Genomic DNA, 20,260 nt, shown 5'->3' on the forward strand with positions numbered 1-20,260 from the left:
ACAAATTTGTATTTGTTCAACGTCCATAGTGTACGATTTTGCAGTCCTTTCAAGCGAGCATTTGATTTCACTTGGATGATAGTTTGAGTTGTGGTTGTCTGGACCACAATTGCTTTGTAACAAATCGTTTCTAGCATTATTGGCTGAGATCATGCCATCGTTGATGAAATAAATTGTTGTCTTAAATTACTATTTTGTTAGGCATTTACTCGTCTTTCCGTTTATAAAGGGTTGTTACAGCTATCCGAATGCTCACGGATAAAGGAACTACGTTGTATGTACTTGGTTGGTTGTTTTGTGGTGTACTAGTACAAAATCAAATTTAGTCATTCTTTTTTTATAGAGACTTTGAGCCAATTGGCCACATTCACCTCTTTTAATAATTTAATCTTTGTCTTACTTTTTAGTTAAATGTTTTGTACCACACAACACTACTACGCGTGATCAAATGGATGGATGGATGGGGTATAATCTCTTCCACAGAATTATTTAGATTAACTTGGAATAATTTGATAATTGTTGATACACTTACAACACGTTGGTAGAAGAAAACAATGATGTCTTTCGATTTGAATACCTCAATGATTCAATCAATCTACCATTGCTTGTTGCCTCGAAGACAGGCATCTCCTTCATGAAATAAAAATCATCCAAGCACCCATAGTTGGTTAGCAACACTGTTCTATAGTGAGTAACTTTTTCGTACACAGAGTTTCTATAGTGAGCAAGCGTCACCTATGAGCGTAACGTGAGCGTAACGTGAGCGTCACCTCTTACTTCGTTTTGTATAGGGTGATAATGCGTTTCTGTGTTATATTAGGTAATCCGGTGACTGTGGGATTATTTCTCCTTCTTGTGTTGCGTTGTTGGGATTACTCGTATGATAGATCCTTCCTCTCGGTTTATCTGAGGGATCTTTATAATGTACAAAATAATATGTTCATTTACTACTACGCTGGGCTGCACAAGGCAGATTGCTTCGTCTGGTAAGTTTATCGTAGTTCCTTGGTTTTCTAGGTTCTTCCTGATTATGGATATTTAATTAGATGAGAGTATTTTATTGCTCTTTAATGCCATTTTAGGCAAAATAATGGACCCTGCGATGTCCTCTAATAGTTTGTTGATCCCGTCTATTTTCATGATAGTTACTGTAGTGTCTATTTCGTCAAGTGCGATTCTGTTTTTGGCTATGTTTTCTATGATCTCGTTAATAATCTTGGTGGTTGTATTTAGACGATTATTAAGTTGTCCGTTTAGCTGGTACTGTTCATTGTTGCTGGTAATTAGCTCGTTCATTGTTTTGTTGATAATTTTAAGTCTTCTGCATCCGAGCTGCCTCCGATACATTTCCAAGCGTTTCCTATTGTTTCTAAGCTACGGCTTTCTCTGTGATTTCTTGGTTTGATTTCTTTAAGATTTGAATATAACTCTCTTATTTTGAAATTGGCTGTTCCGTTTAAATAGTTATTTGTTTTTTTCATGAGCTGAACTAGTAAGAAGGTTGATTGGAATTCTAAATTTGTCAAATTAACGGGGTGAAATTCTCTGTTTGGATCCTACATTTACCTGTTACCAAAGATAAAAGGGGCTGATTATTGATATTAGCTATTTGTAATGTTTGTGTGCTCGTACAAACTAAAGTAACAATTAAAAAAATGTTAACCTAGCATTATCGATAATATTAAAGGTCGGTTTGGTTAGTTTACTTTACTATCTTTTTTTCAGGTTGCTTATATCTTTAGGTTTGTTTATGATAACGTAACTAGACGCTGAAATTAAATAGATGCTGTAATTAAAAATTAAATAGTCAATAGTGTTTTCTTGTGTACAAATGGTTTCGGTTGCAAAGTGTTTTCTTCTTCTGCAATGTAATTTTTGTTGTAAATATGTGTCACGATACCGTGTGCGTATTAGACCCTGTAACGAGGGGAAAGGGATTTTATTCTTGTTGCGTTTTACGTTCCTCGGTATTTTAATTGTTTTGTTTCCGTTTTCTATACGTTGAGCTATTGTGAAACGTGGGTCCAATTTTTTCCTTGTGGTCTTTGTCGTAATCGTCACACATTTTAATTATTTATCAGGCTTTTTTTATTCAATTTCTTTTTTTTGTTGTTGTTGTTTCACGCTCAACCGATCTCTTTGCGATCAACCACAAGACTGCCCCGAGGCTCCTTTATTTCTCCCTGTCGCCTGACTTGTCTTCTCTCCCTGATCTCACGATCTATCCCTCTCTCACACTCTCTCTCTCTCGATTCACTCTCGGAGTTCACTCTCTCTTGATCCCAGCTACCGCTAACTACCGGTAGACGTCCGTCTCCTTTTCCACGCGCCTTCTCCATCTCTATCTCTGCTTTCGTCCAATCTCTCCTCTCTCATCCTCATTTTTGCATGTTTCAATATTTTCGCTCTCTCTGATTTCGCTAAACTTCTCTCTCTCACTCTTGATCCCTACATCTTCCATCACCCCTACTCTTGGTAGCAAATATGATACATAATTGAGTCTTTGTATTTCTTAGGGACTTGTATGATTCTTTTGGGTCTTTTTAAATGATCACTCTCGCTATAATCGATTTCTGTAGTTTCAATTGGATCTACTAATTCCTCCTCAATTGATTGTTCTGTTGCCCCATTGGGGACCCTTTTTACATCTTGTATGTTTCTAGTTAACTTCTCACCTTTCCCATTAATTAAAACGATTTTTGCTCCCTCCCTTGCTAAAACTGTGAACCTCTCCTTCGAAAAAGTAGGATCTGTCTTAGATCTTTGTAAAACAGTAGTCAATACGATATCGCCTACCATTATGTTACTTTCCTTCGCTCCTCGACGACTATCAGCAAACTGCTTGCTAACCAGTTTTGAAAACGCATCATTTTCTCGGACCGTATTTCTGTCTAATTTGTTTTTCCAGTTCCATAAACACGGAAATGTTCCTCTATATCGCCAACCGACTAACAGCTCAAACGGCGTCACTCCTAACCGTGAATGGTGCTTCCGTGTGTTGTGAGCGTGGATGTACTCGTCTAACGCCATTCTCCAGGGCCTACCTTCTTGTTTTGCCGCTGCCAAGGCTTTAATAACTCCTTGGTTTTGCCTTTCGATGGCTCCGTTGGATTGCGCGCTTAAAGGGATCGATTTCCGGACTTTCACTCCTTTACTTTCCCAATATTCGATGAATTCTGATCCCTGGAAAGGAGGTCCGTTGTCGCTCTGTATGATGAGAGGTAGCCCCCAAACTGAAAATACTCTACAAAGGGCAGCATTAGTACTTCTGGCATCAGTTTGTTTCATTTCAGAAACATGTAAATAACGGGAGTAGGTGTCTACGGTTAAGAGAAATTCACCGGATCCGTAGCCATGTAAGGACAAAAAGTCAATTTGTAAAATTTCCCATGGTCCATCTGGAAGTTGTCTACTGGAAAGAGGTATAGGAGGATTCCTTTTAGATATAACCAGGCATATTTCGCAATTAGATACGAATAGAGCTGCTTGTTTTGCCATATTCGGCCACCAGAAAAACTCCCGTAAAATTCGTTTGGTAGCTTCGCAACCAACGTGACCCCGATGAGCTGCTTTAATTGCTCTGGAACGAAGAGATGTAGGTAGAATTATTAGATCGTCTTTATAAACAATGTGACCAAGCGTTCTTAGATGTTTTGATTCGGATTCATAACGTTTAAGAGCATTGGACCATTTTCTGGTTTGAACTCCTAACCTTACTGCTTCCAGTTCTTCGTCTGTCTCCGAGGCTGTCTGTATTTCCGTCCACGAAATAGACATGTCTCCCGCATCCAAGGAATGCAATATGTGCTTTTCGTTGTCCTCGTCGAAAGCATCGTCAACCTGTGACTTGCAAATTAGTCGGGATAAAACATCGGCGACATTCATATTACCAGGAACTCTTTCGATGCCGAAATGATACGGTAGTAAACGTAAGGCCCATGCTTCTGCCCTTGTCATAGCTCGTCTACCAGTGCGATGAGACCCGCCAAAAATAAATTCGTTGGCTTCTGAATCAGTCCTTACTTTGAAATATTTGTTTATCAGGTAATATGAAAATCGCTCAACACTCCAAACGATCGCCAGTGCTTCTTTTTGTGTTTGAGGATACTTTTGTTCCGATTGGGTAAGGGACTTAGACGCACACGATATTACACGCGGACTTCCTTCTTCGTTGTATTGTACGAGAACTGCACCTAACCCGGTCGGAGACACATCGACGTATAGTTCCGTACGATCTTTATGGTCAAAATATCCGAGCCTGACAATAGAGTTTAATGCTCTTGTCTTTAAGTATTCGAATTCTTGTTCCTCCTGCGTTGTCCAGTAGAAGGTGTCTGACTTTGCGAGTGCTCTAAGGTTTGTAGTCTTTTCGGCACGTTTGTGGATAAAGCGCTCGGTGAAGTTAACCAAGCCCAAAAAACTTTTTACCTCGGACAACGACTCCGGTCTTCGAAAATTTTCCACTGCTTTCCTTTTATCGTCTTCAACTCGCCATCCGTCTCCAGATAAATTGAACCCTAAAAATTTTACCGATTGCGATCCGAACACGCATTTGGTGGAGTTTAACCGGACGTTATGTTCTCGCAGTCTTTGGAGGGTAATTTTTAAATTACTATCGTGCTCTTCCTTCGAGCTACCAAAAACTAAAATATCGTCTAAATAATTCACGACACCTGGACATCCTGCTAATATTTTCGTTTGTAGAATTTCTTGAAAAATGTCGGGGGCGTTGCACAGACCGAATGGCAGTCTCTTGAATCTGAATGTACCATTTCCAGCGAAAAAATTTGTCAGGTGTCTACAGTCTTGGTGTAATTCCACGTGGAAAAAAGCACTCGACAGGTCGATCGTGGAAAACCATGAGGCACCATTTAATTCTGATAAAATCGCCTCCAATGTTGGCATTCGAAATGGTGTTCTGATGATTCTTTTATTAGGACCTCTTAGGTCTACGACCAAACGGATGTCGTTTTTACCTTTTGGAACCACCAACAAAGATGAGCAGAATGAATTTTCCATTTTGTCCGTAACGCGTTCTATGATGCCCGTAGTTAGAAGGTCGTCCAATCTTTTCAACGTTTCGTTTTAAACGCTGGTGGAATACTGGTGAACACGTTTCGGGATGGTGGCATTTCTTTATCGTATGATAACATTACAGGAGCAACATTAAATTTAGGGAATTCGATCAAATCTGTCAATACGAAAATCTCTCCGGGTAATAATCGGATTGTGTTATATCCCGAATATGATTTAACTGGAACGTTCAAGCCCAGCTGTAAGACGCTGTATCGCAATGCTGTGTTTCTACTTAATAATGCTTTTTCGTTAGGCACGACGTAGAATTTTTCCATCGTTCGAGGGCGGTCGTTAGATATAAATAATTCAGCTACGAAGGAAGCTATTACCGGAATGTCTTCTTCCATTCCGTATGCTTTTAAATGGTGATCAGACCCTTTCTTTAAATTGAAAATATGAGACAACTTAGGGTCTTCCTTTGATAGACAATCGAAACTATCTTTCCCTATAGTGTTAACATCCGCACCCGAATCAATCATAAATTTAATAGCGAGGCCCGCTACGTAACCTGTAATGAACACGAGATCGATTTTTTCTTGGCAAATGCTATGCAAGGATTTGTTTTCCCTCACGAAATTATTGATCTCGATGGAATTATTTTGAAGCACTTGTTGCGATACATCGGCTGTTTGCTCGTGATCCAACTTTCCAGGAATACCGCTTTCCGTAATAGCAGCAATTTTCCGAATTTTATTAGGTACAGCCGGTTCGACAACATCTGTCGGATAGCGCTTGCTATTGTTTAAGAGATCAGGATGGCACGCACGTTCTATATGTCCTATGACATTGCAGCGGCGGCATCTTTTATCTATTGCGTAGCAATTTTCTGGCTGGTGTGTATTGCTGCTACATCTCCAACACAGGATGCGACGAATACCGAATGAACGATTTGTGGAGAATTTTGAAAATTCGCCTTTGCTAAAGCCTCTATTCTCCTGCATACCCCAATGTTTTTGTTTGTATGAGGGATAATCACGTTGAAACTCCCTAGTGCGTGACATTTTTGCGTTGGTGTTATGCGACACAGCGGAAACCTCTAATGTAGTTTCATTTTGTCTGTGGTCTCTAGCGAAAGCGTTTTCGTTAAATTTCTCTATTTCGCATGTTCGAACTTTTTCCAGTAGATCTGTTATTGTTCCGCGTTTTTTGAGAATTTTCCATCCTGCCATACGTACTTTGGGGTTAATAGCATGCACCAGTATCACGTCGACAATTGTTTCGATTAATTGTTCCTCCTTGTAATTACATAATTTCCCAGATTCGATCACTCGTTTTACGAATTGGTAGTCCGATTCACCTTTGATTTGGTTCATCGTGCGTAATTTTTGACGCTGACGAAACACGTAATAATGGGAATTAAAATAGTGATCTAATCGATCCATTGTGTTAGTGTATGGAAATAGTTTCGCATCCTTGGCTGAATCATTTGTCGACGTACTTTCTAGAATGCCCAACAGTGAAGGGCCTGCCTTCATTTTAAAGGCATTCATTTTTAGAGTTTCACTGGTAATTCCCGCAAACTCCATTGCCGCTTCAAATAACTCTCTCCATCTATCGAATGTCGTCTTGTCCACTTCTTCTTTTCCGTCTTTCGGTTGGCAAACGGCTATTTGCAATGTGGCGAAAGACATGGACGCCGACATGGAAGCCTCGTTGGTGGATTGTGTTCCAGAATCAAGAAATGTAGAACATCCACGAGGAGTAGCTTCGAACAATTGGTTGTCGGAAGGTTCCTCGATCCAGTCATTTCGTCGTTTCGTTGAACTCGCGCAACCATCCTTTAACAGTGATTCTAAAAAGGAGTTCTTCTGCTTTTCTTTCTCCAAAGCCCGAATCAAAGCGTCAACGTTCGCTTTTGTTATTTCACTGTCGCTAACGAAAAGACAACAATAGAATAGTTCATGTCAGTTTCCTGTACCCCTTTTTGTTTTAATAGCGTTCAATGTGTGTGTATCACGATCGCACGCGTGCGGTAAGGTTTCTTCGAATACGTGTTGAGTCGCCCCCCCTTACTCGAATCACCGTTTTTTTTTTTTTTTTTTTTTTTTTTGCATACCAGCTAGTTTTTTTGTTATGTTACTATGTTAAATTCGTTTGGACCGCTCAAGGTTCCCCTTTTTTTAATATATATATACACGTGCGAACCGTTCGAGGTTCTCACTTTTTTTATATATATATATATATATTTATACTCGCAATTGGTTATTTGTATTTCAATATAAACTGAGCCGCTCGAGGCTCTCATTTTTATTTCATACACACGTTCAAACCGCTTGAGGTTCTCGTTCTCTTTTTTTTTTATAATATGTATATATACGTGCGAACCGCTCGAGGTTCTCGCTTTTTTTTTTAATATACGCGCAATTGTTTTTTTTTTTTTTGTATTACAATATAAACTGAACCGCTCGAGGCTCTCATTTTATCATACACATGCGCAATCCGCTCGAGGTTCTCGCTTTTTTTGTATCAAAATTGGCTATTCGTATCATGATACAAACCGAACCGCTCGAGGCTCTCCCCTTTTTTTTTTATTCCGACCACACATTATTCACACACACATCATCACGTCAAAAGAACAAGGCTGGTGTATGAGCGCCAATTTTGTCCACACTTTTTTTATGCACGGTCTTTTGTTAAGAGAACAATGGTAGTGCTAAAGCGTCAATTCCGTCCTTACATTGTTCACGCACACCACGCACGCAAAACACGCGAAACAAACACCGAGTACCTTATTTTGCCTTTTTATATATGCAATAGGATATCTCGAACTAATCAAACCACCAAACTTACCGACATGCGCCATTGTCGTAATCGTCACACATTTTAATTATTTAACAGGCTTTTTTTATTCAATTTCTTTTTTTTGTTGTTGTTGTTTCACGCTCAACCGATCTCTTTGCGATCAACCACAAGACTGCCCCGAGGCTCCTTTATTTCTCCCTGTCGCCTGACTTGTCTTCTCTCCCTGATCTCACGATCTATCCCTCTCTCACACTCTCTCTCTCTCGATTCACTCTCGGAGTTCACTCTCTCTTGATCCCAGCTACCGCTAACTACCGGTAGACGTCCGTCTCCTTTTCCACGCGCCTTCTCCATCTCTATCTCTGCTTTCGTCCAATCTCTCCTCTCTCATCCTCATTTTTGCATGTTTCAATATTTTCGCTCTCTCTGATTTCGCTAAACTTCTCTCTCTCACTCTTGATCCCTACAGTCTTTTTTACAAAAATTCTTTGCCAATCTCGACTGAAGGGGGATGTTCTTAACTAGTGTTGTATTTTTCCTTGTTGTTTTTAACCTTGTTTAACTGGACTATTGCGTTATCAAAAAAAAAAAAAAAGTGAAGCTTCTGCAATTTACTATTTACTACATTTCTTTGGTTAAAAACGATTTTGTTTGGGGTAAACGAGGTAGCCGGATGGATTGTTTCATTATATAGTGAACAAATAATAATTAATGTTTCTGGAAAATGTAGCTCAGGGTACTTATGCTTATTAGCATAGAAGAGTTCGATTATGGTGCTAAGGGTTTTCTCTATTTGGCCATTGGATTCGGACGATGACGCAAATTCTAATTTAACTCCTAGATCCGCTAGGAATCCCTTCAATTGAATTCTGGTGAAAGATGAATAAACTGTGCAAGAAATATACTCCCACCACGTCGTGGCAACACCAAATCTGGCTGGTTCGACGATGAATGCAGACAAGTGACCGAACGTAAGAATACTGCATACCGAGCAATGCAGCAGCGACATAGAACGCGGGCATGCGCAGAGGAATACTCACGGCTCAGACGCGAAGAGAAACGAGTTCACCGCTCCAAGAAGCATGCTTTGGAAGAGCAAAACATGCGGGAACTCGAACAAACCAGAGAGGCGTACGGACCGACACGAAAGTTTTACCAAGCGATAGCAGGTCACCGAAATAACGTTGTACCTAAGGTAACCTGCTATCGCAACAAGGATGGAGATCTGGTCAGTAACCAGCCAGAGGTCCTCTCGCGGTGGGCTCAGTACTTTGATGAATTACTCAATGACCAGGTTAATGAACAGCTAGAGGCTCCACTAGCTGATAGTGTCATGCTACTGCCACCTAGCATAGAGGTGGCAAACACAAAAGGCTATCCGTCGGCTGAAAAATAACAAGGCACCCGGAACCGACGGAATTGCAGCTGAACTGGTCAAGAATGGAGGTGCACGACTAGAAAACGAGATTCATCAAATCGTTACTGAGGTGTGGGATAGCGAATTGATGAATTGGATTGTGATTGGAATCTCGGCATCATCTACCCCATATACAAGAAGGGAGATAGGTTGGACTGTAACAACTACAGGGGTATTACGGTGTTGAATACCGCCTATAAAATATTCTCCCTGATCCTTCAGGATCGCCTTGTCCCGCACGTCGAAGAGATAGTCGGAAACTATCAAAGAGGATTCCGAAACGGAAAATCAACCACTGATCAGATCTTCACCATGCGGATCTTGGAGAAGATGGCTGAATACAGAAACGACACATACAGTATCGGACAGAATGATAGGACCCTAGTGTTTTCAACGCAGCATGCACCCGTTGGGACAGGTTTATGTGTGGTTTGTGTGTTTGTGTTTGTGTGTGTGTGTGTGTGTGTGTGTGTGTGTGGTGTGTGTGTGTGTGTGTGTGTGTGTGTGTGTGTGTGTGTGTGTGTGTGTGTGTGTGTGTGTGTGTGTGTGTGTGTGTGTGTGGTGTGTGTGGTGTGTGTGTGTGTGTGTGTGTGTGTGTGTGTGTGTGTGTGTGTGTGTGTGTGTTTGCATGTGTGTCTATGTATGTTGGAATGTGTATTGGTGTGTGTGTTTGTTTCACAAGTATGTCGTTTCGGATAAATTTGTTAGTAGTTTTTTTGTGTTTTGGGCTAGGTTTTTGATGTAATAAGCAGGACCACCGCCCTCGCGATCAGTGTATTTTCGATATATTAACAATTTTACGGTCTTCTTTCGCCGTGGTCTTCTGAGGACGTCTGGTTGACTTGCGCGTTTCGGTTGTCCAAGCGCGTTTTGGTTGTCTAAGCACGTTTCGGTTGTCCGAAGCGCGTTTGTCACAAAAGTGCGCGATCGTTCCATTATGAACTCGATCGTTTTGCGCTTAATGCCAGCAGCAGCCAGTCGCTTTATCATATGGTGCTGATAATCGGTACAATGTTTACCTCGACCCATTGTTACTAACATACAAGGATCTAGGAGTCCTCCTAGATCAGCGGTCGGCAAACTCTCGAGGTAAAGGGCCAAATTAAGCAAATGATCAAGTGCCGCGGGCCAGGAGAATGCGGTTTTTTATCATTGTGCTTAAATTATTACAATTTAAACTTACAACGTTGTTTTTCTGTAATTATATCATCTATGCATGGTTCAAATTGATGATACCTGCTTTAAAAACTAATTGTAATCTTTAATCATTTGAGAATCGGCAATAGATGGCCAAAAATGTGATAAGTCAAAAAATAACAAAAACAGGATCAATATCGCTTCTTCAAGACCCCATCCTTCCACGCTGCAAAAAATATTGCGGATATTCCGGGAATGATACAAAAGTCGTAACGGCTAAACAAATATCGAAGCAAAGGTGGAGTCAGTAATTCTTAAAATGCTTTATGGACAAGTCATGCCATGTCAGATAGATTGATAACTGATTCCTTATGATAGAGCACTTTGACAATCGTTGAACTCATAAACAGCAACAGTGTGGAATTGTCGTTCTCGTTAAAACAACGGGGGTTTTAAATGTTCGCTTTTGCTTTCAAATACGATCGAAAATATCGCTCAAATAGTTTGAAGCGAAATCAACTGATTTGTGTGAAATTGAGAAGAACGAATAAAACAACATAAAAAATTTATCGCGTGAAAATGTATGGAGCTATTTTACTATATTTAAAACATTGTATTTGACAAATTTATGGGTTTATCAAGGGGTTATCTTAACCGCTTTAACAGAGGGACAAGTGTCTACATTACTGCGTTATCTGGATCGGGAGATCGATACAACCCGCTAAACAGTGAAATAGTTCTTGAGAAACATGAACATATGTTTATATCAGGAAGCAAAAATCGCGTCCACTGGCTTCGCAGCGGCAAACAATGACGCCAAAACTCACTGCTTTCATTTTAGGTTAATTTTGGCAGAATTTGGATAATACACCTGCAAACTGGTACAACATCCGTAACATGTGTTCCATTGAATTTTTCTGCACCAACATGATGGAAAAGCTTTTCTCTAAAAATTTGTCGAGAAAACTTAGGATGCCTTTGTCCATCATGGTGAAAATTCGGGATAACTGACGAAAGGCAACTCGCAAAGTCTGAGATAAATTTGTGCAAATACATTTACAACCTTTCAAATGATGTAAATGTAAAGAAATTGTCTCTCCTAGTTTTTTCTACAGCTAGCCGAAAAAAGGCATTTTTTTACGTAAATGTTGCGGGGATATTGATCTTGAGTTCAAACATACCGAACGACCCGTCATTCCATAGTCTTCTTCTTCTTTTGGCTCAACAACCGTTGTCGGTCAAGGCCTGCCATTCCATAGTACTTTAATTAAAGTTGAAAGAGTTCGTTGGCATAAAATGCTATTCTAAAAGATATTTAGTAATTTGTATACGAATAGTTTCTTCCCATTTTTCAAAATCATTCAAAACCTTTCGCGGGCCGGATAGAATGTTGCGGCGGGCCGCATTTGGCCCGCGGGCCGGACTTTGCCGACCGCTGTCCTAGATGCTAAACTCTCCTTCGAAGAACAGATAGACCGAGTAGTCGCTAGTGGCAATCGTCTACTTGGCTTGGTCATAAACATGACGCGCGAGCTTCGTGATCCTATGTGTTTCAAGACACTGCACTGCGCACTTATCAGACCACTGCTGGAATATGATAGCATTGTTTGGTGGCCAGCATCTACTCGGGCACTTGCGCGGCTAGAGTCCATCCAACGGAAGGCAACGCGCTTCGCCCTTCGTGATTGGCCGCGTCGTCTCGACTACAGAACTAGGTGTTTGCTGCTTGGGATCCCGCCTCTCGCCGAACGTGTTGAGCACACCAGACTGGCATTTATCACGGGAATCTTCAACGGAACCATCGACAGTCCCGAGCTTCTTTCAAGGATTCACCTCTATGTTCCTGCCAGAATACTTCGTCGCCGACCAATGCTGGCAGTCGCTGAAACCCGAACAACATTTGGCTCTCGCAACCCCCTTCTTTGTATGTGCCGTCTTTTAAATTCAGCTGACGATATTTACGAGCCTGGAATGACGATAACGGAACTGACTTCGCTTTTAAGTGTTCGGAATGCGTTCAACAATAACAATATATAAATGTTCTGTTCGTTATCTTATGTGTATTGTAAACAAATTTTGACTCGAGAGGGCTTCATAGTCCATCGATTAATAAACTAAACTAAACTAAACTAAACTAAACTAAACTAAACTAATTGCTTGCTTGGGCCGTCAAGAACGCGCTGGTTAAAAAGTTGGACACGGCTGATCCCGTACTCAGCCTGCGTTCTGCTTCTACACGTGATGAATTACATCGTTGTAGAGCAGCAAAAAAAGTGTATGGATAAAAACTATCTATGAGTAAGCGAGTGAGCGTCTACCCATTTAAATCGAGAACAGAATACTGCCGCGCTCATGAAACAAAACGCCCATTGAAAAGAACAACTGCGCGCCAGTTCAATGCACGCACAAAGTTTCCTATGCACACACCAGCTTCAACGCAGAGATGCACGCTGGCCTTTCAATGTCGTGCACTGGAGAAACACCTGTGAGGGAATGCCGAGTTCATTGCTATTGTGCGCGTTTCCATTTTGCACCGTTGTCGCAATCACATTCATGAAACAGCACACCTGCGTTCTTGTCCGAAGAACATTCGCTGCTATCGATGCAAACTTTAGCTTTTATCCAAGTGTGAACGCACGCTGTTTCACATGATAACACACATAATCAGAATGTTTTGAACGCAATATGAAACCATGTCCAGCTACGTTTTTTCAGACAAACACCCGCGCACTCACACACACACACACACACACACACACACACACAAGTAACGTGGTCAAACAAGTGCACAGTGCGATGAAAAACCAGGGTCCTATCTTTCTGTCCGATACTGTACCATCTCTTTATTGAATTCATGCTGCATATGATAGCATAGCCAGGGTAAAACTGTATGACGCTATGAGCTCATTTGGAATCCCGGCCAAACTGATAAGGCTAGTTAGAATGACTATGACTAACGTCACATGTCAGGTGAGGTTGGATGGAAAACTCTCAAGACCTTTTGCTACCATCAAAGGTCTGCGCCAGGGGGACGGGCTTGCTTGTCTCTTATTCAACCTGGCGCTAGAGAGAGCAATCCGTGACTCGAGGGTGGAGCCTACGGGAACCATCTTCTATAAGTCAACCCAGATCCTGGAATATGCTGATGATATAGACATCATTGGTCTGCGACTCTCCTATGTAGCAGAAAGCCTCGGATTGCAGATAAACGAGGCAAAGACCAAACTGATGGTGACAACATCAGCGAGCCTAAACCTGTGGACTAGGAACTAAGGAACTTTTTTTTCTGACGGAAAGAGATAGTTCTTTTCATAATTGTTTGGTAGCCCTGAAAAGAGCTGATTAAGTGGTGGTTGGGTGGTGGTGTTGCGGTGTTCCACAGAGCGAAAACACATTCTAACGGTCAATGTGTTGACCATTATTGTCTTTCACTGTCTTGCAGCGAGTAGCCATATCCGTGATGAGATTCTGGCATTTTTCTGGAGGTATGCGTTCCCACATTTCCTAGCAGCGTGCCCATAGCTCATCGGCTGAGGATGCATGCTGGTTGTTGAGCTTGTCCTTAAGAATTGACCACAGATTTTCAATCGGATTGAGGTCAGGACTCAATGCAGGCCACGGTAGAACTTGCACATCCTGGATTGACAAATAACATCTAACTGTTCGCGATGTGTGCTTTGAGTCGTTATCATGCTGAAAGATGTAATGCTCTTCGTTGCCGAATTTTTGTCGAGCGTATGGCAACATCTTACGACTAAGTATTTTTCTGTACCCTTGTGTCCGAGTTCAGTGTCCCGATGATACGGCACCCCACACCATTATGAGAAGCAACCCCACACCATTACGTGGCCGCCTCCGTGACTAAGGATTTTTATCGTGTTTTTCGGATGATACGCCTGATTGGGAAGGCGCCAGACGTATTTAATGCCGTCCGAACCATCCACATTGATTCTGGATTCATCCGAAAAAAATATTTTCATGCACCAAGTGATGGATACAGTTAGATGTTCTTCGGCAAACCGAATGTGCGCTTCTACGTGGTGCGGCTGCAGCTTCCGAACCTTCCGTGGTCTCCGGGCACAGAACCCAGCCTTTTGTAAACGGCGAGACACCGTCTTCGACGAAACTTACAATCCAAGCTCCTGCTTGATGCGAGTGCAAGTAGTGAAAGGGTCCGCCCTGACCTTTTCAACAATCTGCCCGTCAATGTTAGCCGTAGTTTTTCGCGGACGACCGGTCGACTTACCCGTAGCCTCGCTACGAATGGCGTTGTCCACAAACGTCCGCCAACGGCCGACTGCCTTGCAGATTGTCTTTATTGGGACGTTCTCACGAAACAGCCCCTGAATGTGTTTCCGCTCCTCTGGTGTGCAGTGCTTACCCATGATGATTTTGTGGATTTTTTTAACAGCAACCTTACACCTTGACCACTGACTGAAGATTTTTTTTTTATTGATTTTTAAAGAGACTTTGAGCCTGTCGGCTTCATTCGCGTCTGCTTAAACTACTTAATCCTAACAATCTTCTTACGCAGGGCATTTCCTCCCTGCGTAAACCTTAATCCGGGTTTGCTCGGTTTCCTTAAAACTAAGCTTAAAACTAAAAGGAAGATCAATTTATATTTATTCGACACATATTTTCCTGATTAATTAAATTTCTTCATAGAGGTTTGTTATACCGAGGAATTTGAGGAGTTTTCGCTGACATTTAGGGTCGGGTGATAGGATGATGTCTATACTGGTATCGAGATGGCATAAGGCGCGTTCGGTTGGGTATCTATGGCAATCGGTGAGAATATGACGAACAGTAATGTAAACGCCACAAAAGCTGCATAATGGTGGGCTGGACTTTTCTAGGAGATATGAATGTGTAAGCCGGGTGTGCCCAATCCTGAGGCGCGATAGCACTCGTTAGTTCCGGCTGGAGTGTGTGTCTTTCCAGGCTGTTGTTGATGGTTTGATGGTTCGAAGAATAGAATTTTGTTTCCGGTGCAAGGTGAGATTCCATTTTTGGTCAACTATTGCTTTGTTCCTTTTGTTGAAGTTTCGGCGGGCTATGGTTGTGTTGTTTTCTGGAGGACGGAGCTGGCCCTTGGTCAGCTTTCTCGTTTCCGCTGATACCCGAGTGGCCAGGTATCCAGCAGAATGTTATGTCCGGGGAGTTATCTAGTTGATCTAATATTTGGATGTGTGGATCTCGGATGTGACCGTGTCCTAGGGCGGCTAGTACACTGGCACTGTCGGTGAGAATAATTTTTGGTTTATTAAGGCAACAACCTTCTTGCGCGGCGACTATCATGGCTATTGCTTCAGCTGAGAATATGGAGGTATGGTTTGGTAGTTTGATGGCACATCTGTTGTTGGAGGAGAAAATACTGAAACCGGCGGATTCGTTGAGGACTGAGCCGTCGGTAAAGATATGATGGTGATTCTGGTATTTGCTCTGGATGAGACTGGTAAAATGATGGCCGGCGATATGGCTGCAATTTCCTGCACGTAGTTTGTCTTTTAAGGACCTGTCTATTGTAGGCGGTTGACGATACCAAGGGCGTCCTCCGTGTCCGGTAAGCTTGCTGATATGGGGAAGCTGGTTGTTGGTAAGGGTATGAAATTGAGTGTTGACTCTGTTGATAAATGATTCGGCTTTGATGTCCTTCTCTAGGATGTGTCCTGCTGCTGCTGTTAATCTGTTTGTGATAATGTAATCAAAAGGAAGAAGTCCGCTCACACAAAGTAGAGAGTGGATTCGACTGGTGCAGAAGGCTCCAGTTGAAAGGCGGATGGCTGTATGGTATATGGGAGCAATACGCTTCTCAAAGTTTTCTCGTTGGCGAGAGACAATCTCAATACGATTCGATTGCCAAGTTTGGGAAGCAGCCAGCTATTGACAATCTGCAGAAGTGTTTGACGTGATGCACGATGTTGTCCAGCTCCTAACATCCTAAAGAGGTTCAATCTGGTTTTTGCTTCTTTTCTTACCCGTTTGGAGTGGGGAATGAAAGTAAGTTTTGTGTCAAATGCAACACCTAATATTTTCGCTGAGTTAACATTTGGTATGATGTGGTCGTGAAGTTTGAGTGGTAGTTTGCGATGAAAGCCCATTTTGCAGATATAGAGGATTTGAGATTTGGAATGGGATATTTCATGACCTGTCCACCGAAACCATTGCCTTATCTTGTCAACTCCTGTTTGGAGAAGCTGACGAGATGTGCTAACAGATCTCGATGTAGAGACCAGAATGATATCATTGGCATAGACAAAAGGTTTGATTTCATATGGAATGGAGCACAAAAGAGATTCTATACTGATAAGGAAAAATGTAGGAAAAAGGATGGCACCCTGAGGTACACAGTTTTCTAGAGGATATGGATTAGAAACACTATTACCGATTAGGACTCTAAATGATCTGTCTGTAAAAAAATTGTCTATGAAATTAGGGAGTGGGCCACCAAAGCCCCAAAAAGCAAGTTGAGAAAGAATGGAATGGCGCCAAGTGCGATCAAAAGCTTGGGAAATATCTATGATGGCAAAGTCTATGTGATGATCCTGGTCTATTGATTTTTTAATAGTATCGTCTAATTTAGCAAAATATGTTTCCGTGCCCAACCCACTCCGAAAATCGTGTTGGTCAGAGTTAAGCAGATTCCTGTCTTCTAACTTTACCCATGCAGCTAAGGAGGGAGATTGGACGGTAGCTATCAACGTTGTGGTTAGGTTTGTTAGGTTTGGGTATGGGGATAGTTAAACTACTTTTCCAATCATTAGGAATATTACCGGAAGACCAAATACTATTGTAAATGTTAAGAAGGGTGGATTTAGATTCTACAGGAAGGTTTTGCAGTAGGGGATATCCTATGTTATCGGAACCAGCGGATCTACCTTTACATTTCCTTAGTACCCAATGGAGTTCAGTTATTGTGAAAAGACTATTGTATCTATGTTCTATGGCACCAGGGAAAGAAATTGGAACAGATTCAGAGTTATGTTTATGGGTTTGAAAATTACTCGGATAATTGTGTGTGGCAGAAACATCAGAAAAGTGAATGGCAAAGGCTTCAGGTACTTCAGCAGGGGCAATGATAGTGTCTTGAGTTTTGAGAACTATTGTGGAGCTTTGTTGATTTTTACCATTCAAACAACCGACTCGCCTCCACACTTCCTTGCTGGATAACTGAGGATTAATTTCTTGAATGAAATTATCCCAGTAATTCTTTTTGGCAAGACGAACTGCTTCCTTGGCAAGTCGATTGGCTGCACGATATTCCTCAGCAAAAATGGGTGTGAAATAGTTATCCGGATTTTTTCTAGCTCGGCGAAATTTACGCACAGCAGCTCTGCGAGCTTTAATAGCTGCAGCAACTGTTGCGTTTCACCATGGTTCACTTCTTTTTCCAGGTTTTCCAGTTGTACGGGAAATACTCCAGGAAGCGGCGTACTCAATGCATGCAGTAAATTGAGAGAGAGGAGGATTTTCATCAAGTGGAAGATTGAACAAGATTTTTCTTTGATATGCTGCCCAATTGGCCTCCTCACATTTCCACCTGGGGCGGAGAAGTGGCCGCTGGGGATTTAAACTACTGTGGATTAAAAGTGGAAAATGGTCACTACCATGAGTGTCATTAGAAACTGTAACTGTGAGCTGCTGTGCCATAGAAGATGACACAGCGCAGTAGTCCAGTATGGAACCTTTGCCGTTTATGGGAGAAATACGTGTAGCGGATTGGTTTGGAATTACTTCCAGGCCAATTGTTTCAAAAACACTAGCAATGCTTTTCCCTCTGTTACATGAGGTCGAGCATCCCTAGGTGGTATGTTGGGCATTAAAATCCCCTAAAACAATTAAATTATTATTAATTTGCTGAAAGCTACTAGTGAGATCAGAAACTATTGTAAAAGGGTTGATTGAATGACAAAGATATAAACATACTAGGGCGCATTGCACGGGAGTTGAAATTTCTACAGCTACTACGGGAAGATTAGTGGATATAGATATTCTATTTGATGGAATGTGTTTTAAAATGCCTACAGCTATACAATGATGAGGTATGGTTGGATGAATGTAAGTGTACCAATTGTATCTATTAAGAGGAGAGCTAAGGAGAGAGGGAACTGTCATTACTTCTTGAAGTGTGATTATAGTTGGATTATGTCTATTGATTAGTAATTTTAGTTCTTCTATATTTTGGATCATGCTTCTGATATTCCAGGATAATGCAAATATGGATGAATGGTTATTAGATTGAGATGATGAATTGAATTGTGTAGTTAAGGAAAAAGGGATAAAGTCTAATGCTTAAAATCAGAAGGATATTGTTAATATTGAAATTATAAACTAATCTACAGATTTCGTGTTAGATCTAAGATTTTTTTAAGAGGCGACAGAGGGAAAAGGATTGGATGTGGGAGGGTTAAGGGATTGGGATGAGGGAGAGATGGGGATGATTTTTCAGGGTTGGGATTCCTCTTCCGAGGAGGGGGTGTTCTTTTGGTGGGAACGTTTCTGTTTGTGAGTGGTGTTATTTTGTTCTTCTACGTCGTTTTGTTTTACTTGTTTTATTTTTCTACTTTGTTGTCTTCATTAAATTCTTCAGTTTCTTCTTCAGTGCTTTCTTCCGTGATTTCTTCCGTGCTAAAATCGTCTGATTCTTCTTCACTTTCTTCTTCTTCAATTTCCATTTGAGATTCTATTTTCTTTTTTTCCAAACTCTTTTCAACATTCTTGCACATTCTTTTCATAGTTTTATCCTGATATTCAATTTTTGTTGTTAGATTAGCTACTGTTTGTGTAAGCAAAACTATCATTTTTTCTAGAGATTCATTCTTTTTCTTGAGTTCTTCAATTTGGGTGTCTTTTTCATCTACTGTGTGTGTCTGTTGTGCGTATGTGATGCGGTTTTGAATGGGACTACAATTTGTGGATTAGGTAACATTAAGCAGACCTTTACGTGCCTCACCGTAAGAACAGTTGTTGTCGATCTTGTACTTGATGACCTGTTCTACTTGAATGTAGCGTGGACAGGTACGAGACGTGGTGCTGTGGTTGTCCTTGCAGTTGATGCACACGGGATCTACGGTGCTCTCTCCATGCGCAGGGGTACCACACTTAGTGCAGGTAGACGACAGTTTACAGTGAATCGGTGTATGTCCAAACTGTCCACACTTAAAACACTGCATTGGTTTCGGGTAATAGGCTCTTGTTTTCACTTGTAAAGCACCAAGGCGAATAAACTCCGGAATGGAGGTAGCATTGATTCGGAACAGAAAAATGTTTGTTGGCACAATTTCACCATTCACTTTACGCGTAAAATGCCGAACATTCAATACTTTTTGGTCACTCAAGTTCTCAAGAATATCTTCATCACTTAATCCTTTTCGATCCGGCGCAAAAATAACACACTGAACACTATTGAGGGTCATATGAGGAGCAACTTTCACGAGGGTTCCATCGATTAACTTTTTAATTTTTTGTAGCTTCTCGAAGTGGCTTTGGTTCCTAGTTTTCAACAAAAGCTTCTTTCCACTGTCGTATTACGGCCAAACTCACTAAGATCACTGCCAACGGCGTCCTTGATGGTTTTACCGACGATGAACGGGTTTACGGGCAAGGCAGAATCATTTGCCATTTGAAGGACCAAATACTTTAATTCACCATTTTCATTGTCTTTGTCTTTGTTGTTCATTGTCACTCTACTCACAGAATCATCACACCAACAAACACTTCACTGTGATACAGATATTATCCCTAACCACGTAAAACCAGTCCTGATAAGGACTGTATTGAACGGCTAACAGTAACACATCACAGCAAGGTCGCACACGAAGCAAAGAGGAAAAATACCGGGTAACAAATCACAGACTACAGAGCACGAGGTATAAGAAATACGATCGC

General features: G+C 41.4%; 2 protein-coding genes across 9 annotated transcripts in view; one reads left to right on the top strand and one right to left on the bottom strand.

Annotated features, from left to right (window-relative positions):
* LOC121592014 (O-acyltransferase like protein-like) overlaps positions 1 to 8,304 on the bottom strand; it is a 55,225-nt gene extending 46,921 nt beyond the window's left edge. The window contains exon 1 of the mRNA XM_041913211.1: positions 7,867 to 8,304. Within this exon, the coding sequence (XP_041769145.1) occupies positions 7,867 to 7,872 (6 nt within the window). The 5' untranslated portion in view covers positions 7,873 to 8,304. The remainder of the gene's footprint in view (positions 1 to 7,866) is intronic.
* The window catches only part of LOC121592012 (O-acyltransferase like protein-like), a 61,784-nt gene that overhangs the window by 11,134 nt on the left and 30,390 nt on the right, over positions 1 to 20,260 (top strand). The gene's annotated exons all lie outside the window — the stretch shown is intronic.

This window comes from Anopheles merus, chromosome 2L, assembly GCF_017562075.2.
Source record: "Anopheles merus strain MAF chromosome 2L, AmerM5.1, whole genome shotgun sequence".
In the NCBI taxonomy this organism is placed as follows: domain Eukaryota; kingdom Metazoa; phylum Arthropoda; class Insecta; order Diptera; family Culicidae; genus Anopheles; species Anopheles merus.